Source organism: Bombina bombina, chromosome 1 (genome assembly GCF_027579735.1).
Source record: "Bombina bombina isolate aBomBom1 chromosome 1, aBomBom1.pri, whole genome shotgun sequence".
Taxonomy (NCBI): Eukaryota; Metazoa; Chordata; class Amphibia; order Anura; family Bombinatoridae; genus Bombina; species Bombina bombina.
The window spans coordinates 672117920-672141086 of NC_069499.1; the positions used below are offsets into that span (position 1 = coordinate 672117920).

Consider the following 23167-nt stretch of genomic DNA (forward strand, 5'->3'; position numbering starts at 1 on the left):
AGCCTTTTGCATAATTAGAAGTTAGGCAAATCGTATTTTCTTTTTTTTTCAGATTTCAAAGCCATAGAACTCTGGGAAAGTGTCCCCTGGTCACCAATAGGCTCCCAGGCACCCAAGGAAAATGGCCCCTGCTTTCTAAAACACACTAATGTTCAACATTAGGCCCCCTAGGAATTTGGCCCCTGTTTGCCAATAGGTACCCAGAAACACTGGGAAAATTGACCCCTGCTTGCCAGTAGGCACCCAGGCACCACAGGAAAGTTATCCCTGTTTGCCAATAGGCACCCAGGAACCCTAGGAAAGTAATCCATGCTTGCCAATAGGCACCCAGGCACCTGGAAAAGTGATCCTTTTTCACAAATAAGCACACAAACACCCATAAAAGGGTGAGTAGAGTCACTCATCAATAGACTATGAAAGTGGCCCCTGCTAGCAAATAGGTGCCCAGGCACCCAGAAAAGTGGCTCCTGCTCATCAATAAGTTCAAAGACACCATGGGAAAGGTATCCCTGCTTGCTAATAGGCTCCCAGGCACCCCAAAAAAGTGACCCATGCCCACCAAAACTCACCCAAGTTCACCATTAGGCACCCAGGCACTACATGAATGTGGTCCCTGCTCGCCAATAGACACACAGGCACCCCATTAAGAGGCCCCTGCTAGCCAATAAGTGCCCAGACACCCTGGGAATGTGGCTCCTACTCGCCCAATAGGTTCACAGGCATTCTGAGAGAGTGACCCCTGCTTGCTAATAGGCTTCCAGACACCCTAGGAAATTGACCTCAGCTTGCCAATAGGCTCCAAACCACCCTGGAAAATTGACTCCTGTTCACCAATAGGCGCCTAGGTACCCAAGGAAAGTGGCAACTGCTAGCCAATAGATGTCCAGACACCCTGGAAAAGAGGCCCCTGCTCTCCAAAAGGCACACAGGCACCCTTAGAAAGTGGCCCCTGCTCACTAAATAGGTGCACAGACACTTCCAGAAAAGTGGGCCCTGCTTGCCAATAGGTGCCCAAGCACCATGGAAAAGTGGCCCCTGCTAATCAATAGGGGCCCAAGCACCCCAGTAAAGTGGCCCATGCTGAGCAAAACACACCCAAGCACCCTGAGAAAGTGGCCCCTGCTTACCAATAGGTGCCCAGGCACCGCAGGAATGTGGCCCCTGCTCACCAATAGGCAGCCATGCACCTCAGGAAAGTGGCCCCTGCTAGTCAATAGTTGCCCAAACACTCCAGAAAAGTGGCCCCTGCTCACTAATAGGCTTTCAGGCATTTCTAGAAAGTGGCCCCTGCTAACCAAAACACACCCAAGCACCCTTGGAAAGTGGCCCCTGCTTGTCAATAGGCTCCAAGGCACCCCAGTAAAAGTGGCCCCTGCTTGCCAATAGACACCCAGGGAAGTGGCCCCTGCAAATTAATAGGTTCCTAGACACCCTGGGAAAGTGGCCTTCTTGGCAATTGGTGAAAATGCACCCTAAGTGGCTTCTTCTCGCCAATAGGCTTTCATGTACCCTGTAAAAGTAGGCCCTGCTCACTGATAGGTACCCAGGCATAACAGGAAAGTAGCCCCGTTCGTCAATAGTAGCCCAGAAACACTTGGAAAGTGGCCTCTGCTCACCAAAACACACTCAAGTACCCTAGGAAAGTAGCCCCTGCTAATAGGCACCCAGGCACCCACAGAACGTGTATCCTGGTAGCTAGAAGACACCTAGAAACCCTCAAGAAAAGTGGCCCCTCCTTACAAATTGGTGCACAGAAACCCTGGGAAAGTGTCCCCTGCACATCAATAGGTGCCCTGTCAACTACAGTACTTTGGTGGCTAATGTGAGCTGGGGCCACTTTCCTGGGTAGCCTGGGCACCTAGTTGTGAGCATGGGTCACTTTCCTGGGGTGCCTGGGCAGGTATTGGTGAGCAGGGGCCACTGCCCTTAAAGGTACCTAGATGGCTATTGGTATTGGTCCCTTGTATAAAATTATTATGAGGCTCTGGGAGGGTTATGAGAGAGTTGTGGGCGATGTTTGTGTATAGTGCTCTTAAATCAAGGCTTACCCTCTATAGTTGCTTTGCCGTTCTATATAATTTATTTTGTTCATGGTATGGGGACTGTCTTTTATATATGATTTTAGAGTACTTACTAGGGGTTGGAGCTCTTTGCAGTCAAACACCTTTCATAAGCAATATACATTTGAAGCCTTATAACTTTTTTAAATTAAAACTTATATGAATATTTTTTTTAATCAGATAGTGCGTGTAACTATCTTTTAATGTATTCATGTTGAGTTTGGTGCACATTTATTTTAACCTCTTACCCTTCATGCAAGGTCTTCAGTCGCACAAATTTAACAAGCACAAAACAAGTTTGCACTTGCACGGTCGTGTTTACTTTCAACGTGTAATACTGCGCTTTAGCTCACCACTTGCAATCTAGCTTATAATAAGCAATAACATCGCATTATAGTAATTAAATGTAAACAGATTGGGAATTCCTTGAGTTATTAGTTTTATATTGAAACAATGAGATAACATTGCACTTAAATTGTCAGATGATTGAAAACATTAGAACAAAACATTTCAAATTATAAACAGAAAACACGAGAAACCAGCAATGAGAGGAGACTCCTGTCAATCTGGTTTACTTACAGTTGTGCTCATAAGTTTACATACCCTGGCAGAATTTATGATTTCTTGGCCAGAGAATTTGAATGATAACACAAAAACTTTTCTTTCACTCATGGATAGTGTTTGGCTGAAGCCATTTATTATCAATCAACTATGTTTACTCTTTTTAAATCATAATGACAACAGAAACTACCCAAATGTCCCTGATCAAAAGTATACATACCCTGGTGATTTTGGCTTGATAACATGCACACAAGTTGACACAAAGGGGTTTGAATGGCTATTAAAGTTAACTATCCTCACCTGTGATCTGTTTTCTTGTAATTCATGTGTGTGTATAAAAGGTCAATGAGTTTCTGGACTCCTGACAGACCCTTGCATCTTTCATCCAGTGTTGCACCGACCGGCAAATAATTGTAGAACCTCAAATTCATGAAGGTACGAGTAAAATAGGTCCCTACCACAGACACAAATTTACCTTCAGGTGTGGCAATTCCTGTTGCAAAGCTTGTGAGTTAATTAATGTGGACACCAGTTTTACATCATATGTGACGGTAAATAGCTACACAACATCACAATGTATTAATTGCAGTAAGACTTATGTGGTATATGTTGTCTCATGTACTATCTGTAACATGCAGTATGTGGGTGTCACCACTAGGATGGTGAGATCAAGAATCAGAGAACACTTGAATAATATCAGTAACGAGAAAGAGTGTTCGGCCCTGCCAAGTCACTTTATTAACGTTTATAAAAAAGATGTTGGAGCCCTGAGATGGCAGGCGATTTAGTGTGTGTCCTGTTGGTGGAGACAGAACAAAGCTTCTCTATCGCAGAGAAGCGTTCTGGATCTTTAAATTCCAGACTCGCCTGCCCAAGGGCTTCAACTATGTTTTTGACTTAACCATTGGGAATGATGTGGCTTCTCTGGGAGGTCTTTTAAGCATTTATGAACTATTGCAATATGTCTATTTGATGAATGTGTAATATAAAGTGGTCATGTATATACTTATTATATCCTATTATGTCTAAAATGTGCATCTAAGCTATGGTACTATAATATCCATGTATGTTTAAGCAAGGATGCTCCTAATCTCTAAGCAGAAGGGAATAATAACTATGTTTTGTCATTCATGAGTTTTAAGGGGGCTATAATTAGGATTGGAATAAGTTGGTTTAGAGGCTAAGACCATCAACTAATATACATGTATGCTAAACATTACTAATGACATTAGAAATAGATGGTACCGTTATGACTTTAGTTGATAACTTCTATGCATACATACAGATGACAAAGGTATACTGGTATTGTGTATATTTATACATTTGTTTCTAGTCCTCATGCTATATGTTAAAATGTTAATATATATATATATATATATATATATATATATATATATTTGTCCTCTATCTCTTGAGACAATTGTGTGTATTGTATTTTATGCTCCATTGAGGTGTATAATGAAAAAATGAGCATTCACCTTTAATTTCACTAGCATTACCAGGTTCACCTGAATTGTGTATATATTGATGTGTCTATTAGTGGTTAGAAATTGCTACACAGCTATAAAAGAGGGAGTAGCCATAGTATGACTACCTATGATTACGGGGAAACCCGAAACGCGTCAGTGACATCATACGGCCCATGGTCATAGCATCTACCTGTTTTTTAAGGGATAGTGGTGAACATTTGGTAGCTGGCCTTGAGCTATGGGGTGCCAAATAATCATTGTGCGAGCAGACATGATCTGATATTGCGGATCATGTCCGCTGCACATCGATAATGCTGTCGGCATTTATCATTGCACCAGCAGTTCTTGTGAACTGCTGGTGCAATGCTGCCCCCTGCAGATTTGCGGCCAATCGGCCTCTAGCAGGAGGTGTCAATCAAACCGATCGTATTCGATCAGGGTTCATTTGTGGTGATGTCTGTCCGCCGCCTCAGAGCAGGTGGGCATCTACCTGTTTTTTAAGAAATAGCTGTGAGCATTTGGTTGCTGGCCTTGGGCTATGGGGGCCGAATTATCATTGTGCAAGCGGACCTGATCCGATATTGCGTATCCGATATAGCATACGCTGTCAGCATTTATCTTTGCACCAGTAGTTCTTGTCAACTGCTGGTGCAATGCTGCCCCCTGCAGATTCGTAGCCAATCGGCCTCTAGCAGGGGGTGTCAATCAACCCGATCGTATTCGATTGGGTTGATTTGTGGCGATGTCTGTCCGCCGCCTTGGAGCAGGCGGACAGATTATGGAGCAGCGGCCTGAAAGCTCGCAAGAAACACGGGGCATCAAGCTCCGTACGGAGCTTGACAAATATGCCCCATAGTATATTTTGCATGTCTTCATTATGTGTCTACTATGTGTGTTTTTTAAGCCTACTTAATAAAGTTTCCTTCATTTTTACCTACGGATTTAAGCCGGGCTGAAATTTGTTTCTCTATTTGTCCACATCCACAACTCCATATTTTAGGTTTGCATTTCTTCATTCTCTGGTTGTACAAAGTTCTGCTGATGAATCTCCATGGAATGACTACATTCCCAAGCAGTTTAATATTTCTGTACACCCGCCGTCCTTCAGAAATTATATGACTCCATGGCAGCTGTTTTGTCAGGAACAATTAATAGGAAACATCTTTTTGATCATCTTTCTATTCCTCCAAACACCCAGTATCTTTCCATCCTACAGCCTCTGTGGTATTTAAAGGAACATGAAACACATTTTTTCTATTTCTTGATTCAGGTGGAATACAATTGGAAACAACTTTCTAATTAACTTATTATCTAATTTACTTCATTCTCTTGAAATACTTTGTTGAAGAAACAGTAATGCACTTCTGGGAGTTATCAGAACACATAGGGGGGTGCCAAAGGCATGAGACATATGCGCGCAGTCACCAGTCAGCCACTCCCAAGCCTACATAAGCATTCTTTTAAACAAAATATACCAAGAGAACAAAACAAATTAGATAATAAAAGTAAATTGGAAAGTTGATTAAAATTGCAGGCTCTATCTGAATCATGAAACAATTTTTTAGTTTTGTGTCACTTTAAGGTGAAAGTACTTATTTTCATCAGCCTCTACTACAATGAGATATTTCACCAGAGCATTGAGCCCTGAGTGTGTGTGCTGAGCATGTAGCCTAAGCTGTCTTATGTGGGTTGTGTGAGTATGCCTGTATCTTAAAGGGGCATGAAACCCAAAAGATTTAGTTTACAATTTTAAACAACTTTCCAGTTTACTCCTATTATCTAGTTTGCCTTGTTCTCTTGGTATGCTTTGTTGAAAAGAATACCTAGGTAGGCTAAGGAGCAGCAATGCACTACAGGCAACTAGCTGCTGATTGGTGGCTACACATTTGTCAGTGGTTCACCGAATGTGTTCAGCTTTCTGTATTGCAATGCTGATCCTTTAATAAAGAATACAAAAGAAATTATACAAATTTGCTAATTGAAATAAATTTGGACATTGTTTAAAATTGTATGTCTTATCTGAAACATGAAAGAAAAATGTTGGGTTTCATGTTCCTTTAAGGACTGTGTACACATGGTGTAAGCTGTTCCTTTAAGGTTGTGTGTGTTGTGTATATTTATGTGCATACTCTGTTCTGCCCCTTTAAGTCTGTGTTTGGGTGTCCATGTGGAGTTATCACATTAAAGGATGTGTGTGTTGTGTGTGCCTGTGCATTAAAGACAGTGTGCACATGGGATGGACTGTTCTTTTAAGGCTGTGTGTGTTGTGTGTGTATGCCTGTAACTTTAAAATTGTGTGCACATGTTGGGAGTTGTCACTTTGAAGACTTTGTTTGTGTGTGTGTGTATGCATGCCCGGCTCTTTAAGACTGTGGGGTAAGCTGTTTCTTTAAGACTGTGTGTGCACTGTAAATGCTTGTGCATGCTTTCTCCCTGTAAGACTGTGTTTTTGGGTGTGCTTTAAAGTGATAAAGTGATAAAGACTGAATAGTTTCAAAATGTATTAATATAAAACAATTTTGAAATTGTCATATTTAATAAAGCACAAATGTATAATTTTACATATTGTGTTTTTTTTTATTTCTTATCTGTACCCTTGCCCCCCATTAATTTTCCTTGCTGTAGTGTAGGTGACATACAGAGCAGTCCCTCCCGCTCTATACTTTCAGCATCCCTCTGTGACCTGCCAGAAAGTCTAATGGCACATGTGCAGTTTATCTTCAGAGCTACCTCTGTAAACTCTTCTTGTAATTTACCTTGCATGTTTACAATGTCTCTGGGAGGTCGGGAGCACACCTTTATTGAATTAATATGCCATGCGACATGAATGCTGATTGGATGTGTAGCTAAAAAATAACAAATAAGACAACACCACATTGTGAGAGGGGCTGGCAAAGGGGCTAGGAAAATGTAAGTTAAAATAAAATTATTGACCGTATTTATACATTTTGAGAAAACATAATCAGGCTTAAAATAAAACATATTAAATATTTCTGCTCTTGAAAATTATATTGTTTACCATCACTTTAAGGCCATTGCGTGAGTGTTCCAGCCCTTTTAAGACTGTGTGTGCATTATTTGAGCAGTTCCTTTAAAGCTGTGTGTACTGTGTATGTGTTGCTGTACCATTAAGACAGTGTGCATGGGGTGCAAGCATGATATTTTAAACAATTTTCCAATTTACTTCTATTACCAATTTTGCTTAGTTCTCTTGGTATCCGTTTTTAAAGAGAAATCATAAGTGAGCTCAGGAGCGTGTGTCTTTAGCCATCTGGCAGCAGAGTTTGCAACTATGTACAACATTGTTTTAAGCATTTTTGTAAACACTTGCCTGATGGCTAAGGGCATGTGCATGCTCCTAAGTTCACCTAGGATTACTTTTGGAAGTAAATTGGGATGTTGTTTAAAATTGCTTGCTCTTTCTGTATTATGAAGGTTTAATTTTGACTTTATTGTCCCTTTAAGGCTGTGTATGCCATGTGTGCTTGTATGTGCTGAGATCTGTCCCTTTAAAACTGTTGTTGGGTGTGCTTTTAGGGCTGTGTACATTGTATGAGTTTATGTAGCAGCCCTTTTAAGACTGTGTGTACATGCTGTAAGCTCTTTAAAGGCTGTGCCCGCTCTATGTTTGCCTGTACCATTAGGAAGGTGTGCATGTGGTTTGAGCTATTTGTTTCTACATGCTGTGATCTGCCTCTCAAGTTATGTGCATAGTGTGAGTGTGTCTTTCCCTTTAAAACTGTGTGGACACATGTGAACTGTTCCTTTTGTGTATGTACATAAGGTGTGAGCCATCCCTTTAAGGCTGTGTGTGGCATGTGTGCGTGTATATCCTGTGATCTGTCTCTATAAAACTGTTTTTGGGTGTGCTTTAAGGCTGTTTACATTGTGTGAGTGTGCCAGCCCTTTTAAGACTGTGTTTGCTTGGCGTGAGCTGTTTCTTTAAGGCTGTGTGAACTCTGTGTGTGCGCCTGGACCATTAAAACTGCATACACCATTTGTGTTTGTGCATACTGTGATTTGTCCCTTTAAGACTGTATGGGGTGTGCTTTAAGACTGTGTGCTTGATGTGAGTGTGTCTGTCAATTTAAAACTATGTGAACATGGGATGAGCTGTTCCTTTAAAACGTTGTATGTTGTCTGTATCTCTGTATGATGTATGTGTGTGTGGTTTAAATTGTTTCTTTAAGGCTGTGTGCATGGGATGTGAGCCATCCCTTTAAAGGAACACTCAATCAAAATTAAACTTTCATTATTCAGATAGAGCATGCCATTTTAAACAACTTTCCAATTTACTTCCATTAACTAAATGTGCACAGTCTTTATATTTAAACTTTTTGAGTCAACAGCTCCTACTGAGCATGTGCAAGAATAAGTGTGTATGCATTTGTGAATGGCTGATGGCTGTCACATGGTACGTGTATGCATTTGTGATTGGCTGATGACTGTCACATGGTACAGGGGGAGTGGAAAAAGACATAACTTTTAAAATTGTCAGAAAAAAAATCTACTACTCATTTGAAGTTCAGACTAAGTGCTATTGCATTGTCTTGTTATCTTGCGTTTGTTGATTATGAAAATCTACTGTGTTGACTGGTCCTTTAAGGTTGTATGCACCATGTGTACACACCTATGTCTGCCGTGAATTGTCTCTATAAAACTGTACATTGTGAGATTGTGCCAGTGATTTAAAGACTGGGTGTGCCTGGTGTTAGCTGTTCCTTTAAGGTTGTGTGCACACTGCGTGCGCCTGTACCATTAAGGAAGTGTGTGGTGTGAGTTGTCCCTTTAAGACTGCAAGTACAGTACACAATTTATTGTAATTGGTGTGCTTTAAAGGTGTGTGCATTGTGTGAGTGTGTCTGTCTTTTTAAAACTATGTGAGCAAGGGATGAGCTGTCCCTTTAAGGCTTTGTATGTTGTCTGTGTTTGTGCGTGGTGTGATCTGTCCCTTTAAGGATGGGTGCACTGTGGGTTTGTGTGCCTGTACCATTAAGACTGGGTGCATGTGGTGAAAGTCATCCCTTTAAAGGCTGTGTGCTTTTTGTTTGTGCCTGTCTCGTTAAGACTGAGTGTCCCTTTAAGACTCTTTGTGTTTGGGTGCACTTATAAAACTGTGTACCTATGCATGGTGATAGTGTAAACTGTTCCTTTTAGGCTGTGCATGTACACCTGTACCATTAAAGGACCAGGCAATGTAGTAGATTTACATAGTCAACAAATGCATGATACAAAGACAATGCAATAGGACTTAGTCTGAACTTCAAATGAGTAGGAGATTTCTTTCTGACAAATTTTAAAGTTATGTCTATTTTTACTCCCAGTGCATCATGTGACAGCCATCAGCCAATCACAAATGCATATATGTATATTCCATGAATTCTTGCACATGCTCAGTAGGAGCTGGTGACTCAAAAAGTTTAAATATAAAAAGACTGCACATTTTGTTAATGGAAATAGGAAAGTTGTTAAAAATTGCACACTCAATCTGAATCATGAAAATTTAATTTTGACTTGAGTGTCCCTTTAAGATTGTGAACATGCGGTGTTGTGTATGCTGTCTCTTTAAACACTGTGAAGTGTGTGAGTGTGTGTGTATGTACCCTTCCCTTTAGGACTGAGCATCCCTTTAAGGCTATGTGTAATGTGTGTGCCTGTACCGTTATAACTCTACGAGTGTACAAGGTTGTGTGTACAAGCATCTGCCCCTTTAAGACTGTGTGTGGTGTGAGTTGTCCCTTTAATGTGTGGATTATGTGTGTCTGCCCCTTTAAGTTCATGTGTGCTTGAGGTGAACTGTATCTTTAAGGCTCTGTGAGCATTATCTTGCCAGCAGTGTGTGCCTGTACAGTTGGTAATGGCAGTATCCCATTAAGTCTGCATGTAAAACATCCAGTTACACATGTATAAAACCTGCTGAAATACATACAAATGTGTAACCTGAGGGTTTCATACAATGTATCCATGTAGGTGAACAGAGCTCATGTGTAAGTGCGGGCTGGGGAAAGTCTATTGCATTTTACACCACCAAATATTGCTCCCCTTTTTTTCCTGGAGACACAAACACAGCAGTATTGTTAGTAGCCCCCAATTGAACCCCCACACAATTTATTGCATAATGATGTATGGGCAAGAGAATAGCATAGTGTAATTATGTAATTCATTGTCTTGTAATATTTATCATGTTACAGATAAATATTATATATTATAACATAGGTGGCAGTTATAGCATAGTCTAGTCATGTAATAATAGCATTATGTGATTTATGCCACCTCCTGGTGCGTTGAGTGCTTGTACCCTGTGTAAAGAGCAGAGCCCTTGCCAGATCCAAGCCCAGATAGCTGCTCCATGTCGTGGCTTGTGGCCTCCCTTGCTCCTCCCTCCCCTCTCGCAGCTGAGCTGCCTCCTGCAGCAGCAGCAGCAGCATCCAGGCAGCCAGCCGGAGCTCGCTTGCATTCTCCCAGTGCAGAGCCCAACGAGACCGGGGCGGATACTGGCAGCACAGACCCTCTGTCACTGGCAGCTCCCTGGCACCTCCACTCCCCCTAGCACTGCCTATACAGCCGGACTGTCATCCCTAACATGGATCTATTCGACTTTTTCCGAGATTGGGACCTGGACCAGCCATGGTATGTCTTATTCATTAATGCTGGCTTTCTCTCTTCATTTTGCCTTTGTTAAGGGAATCCCCTAATGCTCAATGTCTATAGCTGCCACCCCAAGTGCATCTGATGTGTGCTACTGCAATGCAACTTATAGGACTTTCATCACTTAAATCAATTTATATTTTTTACAGTTTATCTGTAGATGATTTGCTTTTGTCCCTGATGTGTAATTTATTTTTGTGATTTATTGTACCATATTGCCAGTGTCTTATCAGCCACGGGTGCCTGGTGTTTCATTCACTAGACGGGCTAAGTTTAGAGATGCCTATACAATGAACAAGGGCATTAGCAAAAGCCAAAGTGCACTGCTACATTATTATTGTGTCTGTTATTATTTTAATGCTATGTGTATGAATGCATATCCATATCTTTTGTTATTTATCTATAGAGCTGTGTCTTTCTGTATGTGGTTTTATACCAGACACGTTGATTTAATACTTTTTGTGTGTAAGAAGAAATCAAATGCACAGTTATTATTATTATTATGAAACTGAAGCTGAATATTAGTTTGCTGGGCTATACGTGTCTCGATTTCTCTCTCGTGTGTCTGTGAGGCTGAAAAGTTTCTTGGGCTAAATGTGTGTTTTGGCAGAGACCTGATAAGTTGTTGACATGTATTTTTCAGTGTACATGTTGTCAGATCAATAGGCTGCACGTTGCTTGTGTCTCTCTTTGACTTCTCTGTTTTGATTTGAGAGCTGAGTGGTTATTTTATTAAGTATTACTTTAATCCTGTTATCTGGGCACAGAAAAGGCTTTCTGCTGAGTGATTTATATTGTCAGGTAAAGGATGCATTTGCAATTTTGTATTTGAATTCACCAGTCAGATTTCTCATATCGATGAGACTGTTATTGCACCAGATTATTTCTATGAGGTTTTATTTGCATATATTGCTGTCTTCCTTTTAAGACCACAATATTTTTTTTCATAGAAAAATAATAATTAGCATAACTGAAGAAACATAGTGTTATTCCTTCTTTGTTCATATTTTTGTTATTCTCTTTTTGCAGAGGTTTATCATTAATACACAAAAGTTTAGCTTACTATTGTCTATTGTTAATGTTTATTGTTAATGGAATGATGATTTTATATTGATTACTATTGATATATGGGCCAATTAGATTTTTTGTTTTGGTGATGTGTGTGTGTATATATATATATATATAAATATATATATATATTTGTTTGTATAAATAAACACTGAAGCCAGTTTGATTGTCTTAAAGTCCAAAGCGGGGTACAGTCTTATAAAATACATTACAATTATGATTTTTTTTTAAATGGAAGAACCATATGTTATCAATAAAGCCTGGGGATAACAAGTGCTTAATATGTGTATCAAACTCCAACATGTTTTACTTTTGTTATGTTCAAGCTGATAGGAAATAAATTAAAGCTTGTTTCATGTTCACTTTAAATTATGCTTACGTTAATCTGTACTTTATATCCTTAGAATATTTTGTAAAATTGAGATCAAAATACAGTGTCACTATTATGTTTTGTTGATTCATTGGATGCAGAGGAAATAAGTGAGTTCAAATGATTCTAAAACTGAGATTCAAGATAAGGAAAGTGCCTATTTTAATTATTATGGCTGCTATCTTGAGTTATTACTAATGCATGATATCTATGTTTAATTGCATGTTCATAACAGGTCTGTGATGATTGGTGTTGTAAAGTATTTAGCATCTTATTTATATCATAATTAAGGCTTGACAAATCCCAGGACCCAGCAAGCCGTTCCTCTCAAAAATCTTGTCTTGACTTCTAAATGTTTGGATTTTTCTACATACATTGCTTTAGTAAATTCTAGATGAAAATTGTCAACCACTCTTATAAACAATGCACCTTTTGCATTATGATTTATAATGTTTAGAAAACCCTTATCTGACATATACTGATTTATAATGATCTGCAGGCCTATGACTGCTAACAGTTAAAACTAATGTCACTACTATTTTTATTTTAAATGCAAACCATCATTTGTGTAGGGTTCTGTTTGTATTGTATGTTTTATTATCTCTTATATAGTAGCATTAGTGGCAAAGCAGTTTAGGTTTATAAAAATATAAGTTCATCAACCCAACACTTTTGAGATTTTCTCTGAATCATGTTTTGTTTATATTGACTTAGACTGGATGACCAACATTTGCATTATTTGTCTTTAAGTAGAATTTGCTTATTTATCTATTTTGAGAACATTTTTGGACACAAGCTTTAGAAGAAGAAGAAAAAACGCACAGATAAGCATATAAAACATACAGAATGCAAATCTGCAAAGAAATTCTTATTTAAAAAACAAACAAACAAAAAAACCTTATGTGATGTAAAGCAGAATGGAGCAGAATGAAATGTTCGTTGCCAGGTGTTCTATAACACATTGTAAATCAGTGTAAAGCAAATACACAAACCTAGATTCTTCACCATAATTAAATAGTTCCAAAGTGACATTAATTTTTATTGATGGACAATACAGTATTGGCACAAATATCCTTTACAAAGCTTGCAGATTAAATAGACATTATACAATAACATTTTACATAATTAGTTTAACACTTTGTCCACCATATTATTTATTACACCTCTCTAGCAGGACAAAGGTTAAAGCAGGCACTAGAATTTTAGAATTTAAAGTAGTGGATACAAAGAAAGGCCCTACTGCAGAAATGGAAAAAGATCCTCTTCATTTCTGCTTAGGACAGGAATAGGTTTCAGGTTTTAAATCAGAAAGAAACAATCAGAAAAAATGATGAACCAAGTAGCAATCAAATTCTATTTTCTGTGTTAAATTAGGGGAAGGATTTTATTGTGCCATATAAGAAATCAATTTATTTTACTTGCATGGTAATGTCTTGCAAGTGGCCTAATTACAGCTAAAACTAGCAAACTGCCATTTATTCAGGAAGAGAAAAAGTCTCTAAACTGTTATATAAATAGCAAGTTCAAAGGTCTCTGTGTGGCTGTCAAAGCCGAGAAAAAGCCATCTGCAAGCCAGGCTTCTCTCCTTCTGTACGTGTGTAAAAACATACCACATACCACAGCAGCATGTACATTTAACATATTTCCTCTACCTAGAGGGACGATCCTTCACTCTATACAAAGGTGAAGTGTTCCATCCCAGCCAATGCCTTGCATATGTTTCAGCAGAATGGCTCCTCAGAAACTGTTCCTTGTGCAGAAACTTGGGAGGGTTTACTAAATTGAATTCCTTTTAGAGGTAAAATAGTGATATGTACTCAGTATGAACAACAAAAAGAAGCATTGTATAAGAGAAATGAGTGGAAAATGTGCAGTAAAAAAATCTTACTTGTTAGAATCTCGTGTTGCTTGTTGCTACTTATAGGGCAAGGCTTGCAGTATTCTGAAATGAAAACCAAAATTAGCACTGTAATTTGTAAATCGTTTGAATAATAAAATCTGCAGTGTTATTTCACCTTTCTTTAGAAAGTAAGGCAAATGGCAATTTCTAACAGTGATACTTTAAAGGAATAGTTTAGTCAAAATTAAACTTTCATGATTCAGATAGAGCATGCAATTTTAAGCAACTTTCTAATTTACTCCTTTTATCAATTTTTCTTACTTTTCTTGGTATCTGTATTTGAATGTAAGCTTAGGAGCCGGAGCCTTTTTGGTTCAGAACCTGTGTAGTGCTTGCTGATTGGTTGCTACATTTAGACACCATTTGGAAAGTGCTACCCAGGTGCTGAACCAAAAATGGACAGGCTCCTAAGCTTACATTCTTGCTTTTTCAAATAAAGATACAAAGAAAATGAAGAAAAATTGATATTAAGAGTAAATTAAAAGGTTGTTTAAATTTGCATGCTCTATCTGAATCATGAAAGTTTAATTTTGACTAGACTATTCCTTTAAAGCTCTGTTATAAACGCCTGTACTGTTATTTATAGCACGACAAATACAAAATGCTATAATGTGTTAATAACATTATATGATGGCATTCTTGCTTCTGAGGAAGAATTGGACAGGAAGCCAATTAGTAGCTGAATATGTATGTAACTGCCAATCACTGGCTGTGTTCTGCTTGAGAGTGGCAATGCACTGCAGCTCCTAAATGAACTTTATCTCTGGGGTCTATCCAGTAAAAGCAAAACTTTCCAGCTGACCTTTTGGCTGGAAAATAGTTGCATAAACTTGGCTTCTTGAACTCAGATTTAAAGCGATATGAAACCCAAACTTATCATTTCATAATCCAGATAGAGCATTAAATTAAATTTTAAACAACTTTCTAATGTACTTTTATTAGCATTTTTGCTTCATTCTCTTGGTATCCTTAATTGAAGGAGCAGCAGTGTACTACTGGGAGCTAGCTGAATACACCAGTAAGACAATGATAAGCGGCATACATGTGCAGCAACCAATCAGCAGCTAGCTCCCAGCTCCTGAGCCTACCTAGGTATGCTTTTCAACAAAGGGTACCAAGAGAATGAAGCACATTAGATAATAGAAGTAAATTGGAAAAGTGCTTAAAAAATACTCTATCTGAATCATGAAAGAGAATTTTGGGATTTCATGTCTCTTGTAGTCGATTTTTTTTTTTTTTTTTTTTTTAAAAAAGGCTTTTTCAAAATTGAGTCAACTTTACACAGGTTTTGAGCTAGCTAACTTTGACAAAGTTTCCTAAGGGAGTTGTTCAAATTCAAATCTGATTGTTGTTTTTTTTTTACTGACTTCTCATCAAAAGCCTGGTGATCTAACGCTTCCCAGTCCTATTTCCCTATTGGAATGATCTAAAGCCATTTTTTACCCTGAAAAACAGGGAGTCCTGGTAAAGGGCGTATACTGCATTTTCATACAGGGAGGAGACACATACATTACAAAAGCTCACAATAAAATGCGTATTTTAAACATCACACAAAAATAAGCAGGGAAAAATTGTTCACCAAAAATTGTATTATAACAAAAACTTAAAATTTGTAGGTAAATGACGCAAGAATAAATTGTATTAACTATGCACATTGTGTATCGTAATTCATACTTAAAAAGTACAAAATACAAAGTGTAATTGTCGTTTTTTGGTAAAACGGGCTGATCAAGGGCATGCCATGGGTGCGTATGTCTCTCTAATCTCAGCGTAATTCTGTAAAGATTTTCACACTACAGATCTCATTTTTTTCCCAAAGCACTGAAAATACTTCTAACCCTAATAGACAAACACATGCATACTAAAATATAGGCGATTGTAAGATGCTGTATAAAGAAAGCAGCCTAATGTGATTTATATTGGCTGCGGGATTTCATTTTTAAAGTGCGCCCCCTACTCACTGCTAACTTTGCTCCATGGTGCAGTGTTCCTTTCCAGCGAGCTCCATTACTTTCAATAGGACACATCTCGCCACTCGCAGGAACTGCCCCTTTTTATGATATTTACACCAGCACATTTACTGCGAGGGTCGGCAAGAAAAAAACACATTGGAAATTGTGAGATTTAGATCATGGGGTCCCAAGTGTTCACGGACAGTTAGTGCAAAGTCTCTTATAATGTACATTTAAAGCAAAAAACATAACTGTTAAACAGTAACAGACCTGCCTTACAAGCAACGCTTTGGCAGCCATTACCATCGTTTACCAATGAACTTGCAGATTATTTTACATTTAAAACTAAAGTATGATAATTCAAATGTTGTACTGATCAACTGTTGACTTGCTTTAATTAGGACTTATAAACCTAATTATAGTAAATATCAAGTGTAAAATGATTAGAAACTTATATTTTTGTCTGAATATTTTATACATAATACTTACTATAACTATTTTTTTTATAACAAGTCTGCTGGTGATTAGTACATGACTTGAAAGTCCTGATATAGTTTAGTTACCAGTCAGTGTATACTGGCACCAACCACTAGGAATAGACTCCTGTGAGTTTAACAAATGTATGGGTGTTAAGCACATTGATCCAAGCATTTGTGCAGTAATAAAATTGAATAACGGTTTATAGTATTTTACTATTGCAATATTATGGCGCTTTACAATCTTATGTGTGATGCACTATTAGATAGGGTTGGGATCTTATGAAGCATATTATCACACAATAGCTTGTGCAGTTTAAAGGTACTTACACTGTAGCAATGCTTAGCATAATTTACTCTAAGGTGTTGCTCACTAAGCATGTGCTGTGGCCTCATAGCAAATCAAACTTGTAGAAAGTTCTCATATAATAAAGTTCAAGGGATATTAACGACAAAAAAAACATTGCCCACTGATCAGTTCATTTTTTGACTAACACCCACATAACAATTATTTAAAGGGACACTGTTTTGTAAAAAAATGGTTTCCCCATAAAGGGCCATTAGAGTAAGAAAAAAAAACAGCGCAAATGTGTTAAACACATAGTTAAAGTACTGCTCGGGACCCGCAGAACACTGCTTTTCTAGAGTGGACAGCTGGGCTGTGATCTGCTGGTCCCAAGCAGTACTTTATGTATAATAGCTTTGCAGAGATTATTAAATGAATAGTCTAGTCAAAATTAATGATTCAGATAGAGCATGCAATTTCAAGCAACTTTCTAGTTTACTCTTATTATCAATTTTTTTTTGTTCTCTTTATATCTTTATTTGAATGTAAGCTTAGGAGTCTGCCCATTTTTAGTTTAGCACCTAGATAGCGCTTGCTGATTGGTGGCTACATTTACACACCAATCAGAAAGTGCTACCCAGGTGCTGAACCAAAAATGGGCCAGCTCCTATGCTTTACATTCCTGCTTTTTAAAAAAAAAAAAGATACCAAGAGAACGAAGAAAAGTTGATAATAGGAGTAAATTAGAAAGTTGCTTAAAATTGCATGCTCTATCTGAATCATGAAAGTTTAATTTTGACTAGACTATTCCTTTAAATACATAGCTTTGCAGTGTCGCTAGTAAAAATGAATCAGAGCATGTCATTTTGTCACTATAATGGCCCTTTAAAGTTTTTTCAATACAAGGAATGTATGGGAAATTGCTTGTTTAAGTTTATTTGTTATTTGAAATAGCATATTTTTTTTTTAAAGTACAACAAATTGTTCTCAAAACACATGCCCATTCAATAAGGCTGAGCCTGCAGTAACAATATATCTGCTTATCTTATACCTATCGCTTTTTACACGCAAAGGTGTTGACATTTTTATTATGGATGGTGGTTTTGATGAGCAAAGCCAGCTATGTCAATTGCAAGAATAAACCTAAAGGAGCACTTTCCCAACACATTTCACACCCTGCAGCTAGTATACACTGTCAGAAAAAAGGGTACGGTTGGGGTCCGTTTGTGAACACGTAGGGTAAAACTGCTGTGGCTGTACCCTCAATGGGTCATAATTACACCTTAAGGAACTAATATGTACCATTTAGGGGTAAATAAGGTACAAATATGTTTCCAACTGTCAAAGGACCCATGTCTGTACCATTTAATCCCCCCAAAAAGGTTGAAAGTTCCTTGACATGTGTAACACAGCTCCATCTATTGGTAGAAGGTTCATCTCCAAAATGTGTACTGGGGAAATAGACTAATTTGCATATATTTTGCATAGAGTTAGAATCAAATGTTTAGTTGTGAGTTTTATCGTTTATCGCTCCCCTGAATCGCCCTTCCTTTGTTGGAGTTATGATTTATTATTATGCTGTTCTCTATATGTTTTCTATATATTTACGTTTTATGTGGTGTGTCACCCTAACTTATATGGGGTGTTGTTAGAGTCAAGTACAGAGTGAAATAAAATAGGTCAAGTATTTCCTGGTTGTTTAGCCTGGTTCTTTCAGGGATTCCTGTAGCAATCTTTGGACCTGCTCTTTGGCTACACTATCCGAAGTTTTAAAACTGCAGTGTGGCTATTGTAATACTGTATAAATGCATATTAGTATGTTATATAATAAATTTGATGAAACAGCATTTAACATTTATGGTGTTGAGTACAATATTGCCATCATGAGGTACAAAGGGCTTGTCACTGGAGCAGTACCCTTAAAAGGACAAATTTGCACCATTTTTAAGGGTACATCATGGTACCATAGCATTGAGGTCCAATCTAGTCACCAAAGGTACATATTTGCCTTTGAAAGGTACAATCTGCAAGGGTACCAATATGTACCCATGTTAAAGGGTACAGCGGGTGTACCTTTGAGGGTACTGCCCCAGTGTCAAGCTGTTGTTCCCCTAAAGGTACAATTTTTGCACTTTTTTTTGACAGTGTAGCAAATCATTAGGATCACATTAAAGGGACAGTAAACACCTTGTAATCACAAGACATTTCTGTTGTGTTTATTTAGAATAACATATTAACCAAGTCTAAACATTTTTAAAACAAACATCTTCTTTACTGCTTTGTATTTCATTAGCCAATCTGGGCTTGAGTCTGCAGAAGACAAGTGCATTGATTTGCTTTTCTTATCTGTTAAAACCAATTAGGAAAATATATGTAGTAGGGTTAGCCTTGAAAAGTCTGCAGCGTGCATTTCCAGCTCTGAGGATTTGAAAATTCACAATTTTCAGAGCTAAAATAAATAATGAAAGTGTATTGCAAAATAGTTTTACTATGCATAACTAAACATTTTATATATATAAAAAAATATCTCAAGGTATTTACTGTCCCTTTAAGGGAAAAAATTAAAGCACACTGTCCCTTTACTCTACAAATAGAACTAAAAAAGTATCAGAATGACCAAAGTTTTTACCTCAGGTACTGTTGAGTAGCGAATGTGGCAGGGCAATTATTACAGTAGGTAAACTTTGGGTTTTTTTTGTTATTGTTTAGCCTAACTGATCTTTAGGGAAGGGTACTTTGCTCTCTATTTGTCAAAAATAACTACATTGATGCTGAGAAATGTATTTTGTTTACTTGAATGTCCCGTTAAGGAATATTTGCTAAACTATATTTGCTAATAACTGTATCAAATATCTGATTTATAAAATATATAAAGGTTTACTTGGTCTTTTTAAAGAATCTTTGTTCTGATAATGAGTGCACCTCAGCTGAGTATATTGCTACTCCCACTGCATATGTTTCTCAGTGTGACAATGATGACGTGTTATGTACTATTGCCGAGCAACATGAGAAGTAGATATTGCTCTTAATTGAATACTCAGAATTCCTTAGTATAACACTTTATTTAAGGGACAGTAAACTAAAATGGTAATACATAGTAAAAGGTTTAATTATTTATGACTAGTGAAACCACTTTGCGGTGCACTTTCAAATTTTACTTTGCCTGCTTTTCCTTTCATTTTCATTTGAAAATTGTAGTTTTTGCATTTCGCCCAGAGAGGCTGGGGTCCTGGAGTACAGCAGTATGACCATAATACTGAATAGAAATTGCATGATATGTCTGTCTTTAATTGGCCAATGCAGAGGAGATATGATAAACATACAAGGGGCTTTTTAAGGGGAGTATCTCTGGACTTTAAAACAATGCAAATTGTACTAACAAAATTTTACAAGGAGAGTGGATACAGGGACAATGACAGACAGGCATAGAATAAGAAAAAGTTGAATGAGGGGTGGCATTGTTCTTTTAAAAGGAGGGATACTTCATGTCAAATCTTTTTATCCTCATATTTAATGTCAGATTCTTTATCCTCATATCTCTGGTGATATCTAATATTGAAGTAACATGTATATATTCCTGTTTGAACATATGGACAACTAGTTAAGCTGCAAGAGTGCGGATCAATGTATGCTAGCGTTCTGATGCGTATGACCTTTCCTCTTGTACAAGTTAAACAATGGTCTTTGCCAAGGGTGTATTATACATTTTCTCTCCACCCATGATAATCTTTAAAGTATGCAGTGCCCTAAACACAGCTCTATTTTTTTTTTAATATGTTAAAAAGAAATAAAAAATTATGATATTCATACCCCTTCCAAAAATATGATATATACCGTATATATATAATGGAGACAATTTGGCTTTTCTAAAGGGAGTGGAACAATCACACATTTCAGAGGCATTTTAGAGAAAAAAAGAGACAAAATAAATAATGAATGTGTATTGCAATTTAAAGGGACATTAAAGTCAACTTTTATTTTTGCATTAGAAATTATTCGCTGCATTTCAACAGATCTGCATGAAAAATAAACATTTGTAGTTAGGTTACAAATATATGCATTATCACTTTCTCTACTGTGGCCAATTAGGAACAGAAATATACAAGCTCCTGCATATGTCAACCAATCAATAAACAGCATGTAGGTGTGTCAGGGTTCTGTATTTCATGACATGCACTCAATTCTCTCTGATGGGACTGGAAACATACTTATCAGCTGAAAGTTCTTTTTTTACAATATACCTACTAAAATATTTTATTGGAAATTACATTTTTAGTTTAATATCTGGTTATACTCTTTTGTAGAGATCAACAGTTTGTTTAACTTGATTGAAAACCGTGGAGAGAAACAACTGAAAAGAGAATGCTATGTAGTGATTAATTCACTTGTTAAATTGCATCTATTTGACATTTTGCACACAACTTAAAAGGACATGGCACCCTAATTTTTTCTTTTATGTTTCCGATAGAAAATACAATTTTAAACAATCTTCCAATTTATTTCTATGATCAATTTTATACGATTATCTTGGTATCTTTTATTTAAGGAGCAGCAATGCACTACTGGGAGCTAGCTGAACACATAGTTAAGCCAATGACAAGAGGTATATATGAGCAGCCACCAATCAACAATTAGCTCCCAGCTCCTGAGCCTACTTACATATGCATTTCAGCAAAGGATGCCAAGAGAACAAAGCAAATTAGATAAAAGAAGTAAATAAGAAAGTTGTTTAAACGTGTATTCTCTATCTGAAACAAAAAAGAAAACTTTTGGGTTTCATGTCCCTTTAACGGCTACAAATTTAGGAAGCATTCCTATTCAGCCACATATATAGGCCTTGAAAATTCAAAACATTTCACAATATTAAAATACATTAATTATAAATCTTTATTAAAAATATGGATCTAACTTCAATTGTTATATATAAATTGCAAACCCAGAAATGAAAAATAAATTTGCAGTGTTGTTCATGTTTGTCTTGTACACATTTATTCGGAACATTTAACATGAGCATAGCTAACTAATAATTGTCATAATCTAGACCACATGGCAATACCTTTGTAGATCTACAGTGTAAATCAAGAAATAGAATTTGTAACTCTTAATATTTTTAAGCCAAAGTGATTTGTACATTTCCTACAGATCTCTAAATCATGCCCTAAGTGTTTTAATTGATTGGTGAGGGGATTTAGGATTTGTCAAAACAGCCTGCCAGGAAAAGGAAGAATGCTTTGTCTGGGAGTCTTTAGCTTCTCACTAGGACAAAGAGAGATTTGTAGCCAAAGTAAAAAATCATGGGTTGTTAAGACATAGATGAAGTTAAGCATTAATCTAGGCATTTCTAGGATGGCAGCTACAGAACACAGAACAAACATGACAAGCGGATGGGTAACACGATATCACTATGTGAACATTATATGATATACATGGAAAGCATCATGGAAACATAAAGCACACGTTATCCAGTTTGTTTATTTCCTATCATTTCTGACATATACACTACTTCATAACTGGTAAGTGGCACCTTAAAAATAAATGGAAAAAGATTGTTATTTGCAAAGATGTTTGATAAAAAATTTAGTGGAGTCAAAATAAATGATATATTAAATATCTCAAAAAACAGTATTTACAGAATACTCCAGAAAAAAATGTTGTTTGCTTTCTCATATTTTGTTGTATTTTTTGTTGTATTTTTTTTTTATGTATGTAGCTCATTAATATTTTTCAAATATTTTTTTTTTAGAAAAATATGTTTAAAATTAAAAGAAAAGTTTTTTTTTTTAATTTTTATTTTCTTAATTTCAAGGTAAAACAGAAGCTATTGCACCAAAATCTAATACATAACTTGTAATTATATGGGAATGTTTACTAGAAATCCCTGGAATAATTTTTATGAGACTGTACAGAATACTGAGTGTTTGTCAAACAGGAGCAGAACCTACAGCTTAGTATAACTACAAATTTAAACGAAGGTTGAGCAGGACACTTCACTAGCTCATACATATTTGCAATCTTCTTGAAAGGATGCATTGAAGTAGACTATCCCTCTAGAAGTGTATTCTTACCAGGAATTTTCATTGTAGACATTTTTTACCTGAAAATGTTTTCTCTCACAGTGGGTATTAGTTTAGTTTAAATCTGTTATTATTATTTGATTTATAGAAGCTAGCATGATAATTTGTACATTAGTATACATTAAATTAAAATTTAGAATATTTAAACTCAAATAGTTCCAAAAGTAATTATATTGCTCCTTTACTTCAATGCAGAAAACCTTGATAACTCCCATAAAATACCACTAATTATAAACATGTGTAACTAGTCTGGTCCTGCTATGTTTATAGACCTATTCAGTTAATAATAATTTGCAAATTTTG

General features: G+C 36.9%; 1 protein-coding gene across 1 annotated transcript in view; it reads left to right on the forward strand.

Moving 5' to 3' along the window:
* The first annotated feature begins 10573 nt into the window (after positions 1–10573).
* The window catches only part of AFF2 (ALF transcription elongation factor 2), an 863717-nt gene continuing 851123 nt past the window's right edge, over positions 10574–23167 (forward strand). The window contains exon 1 of the mRNA XM_053699151.1: positions 10574–10720. Within this exon, the coding sequence (XP_053555126.1) occupies positions 10674–10720 (47 nt within the window). The 5' untranslated portion in view covers positions 10574–10673. The remainder of the gene's footprint in view (positions 10721–23167) is intronic.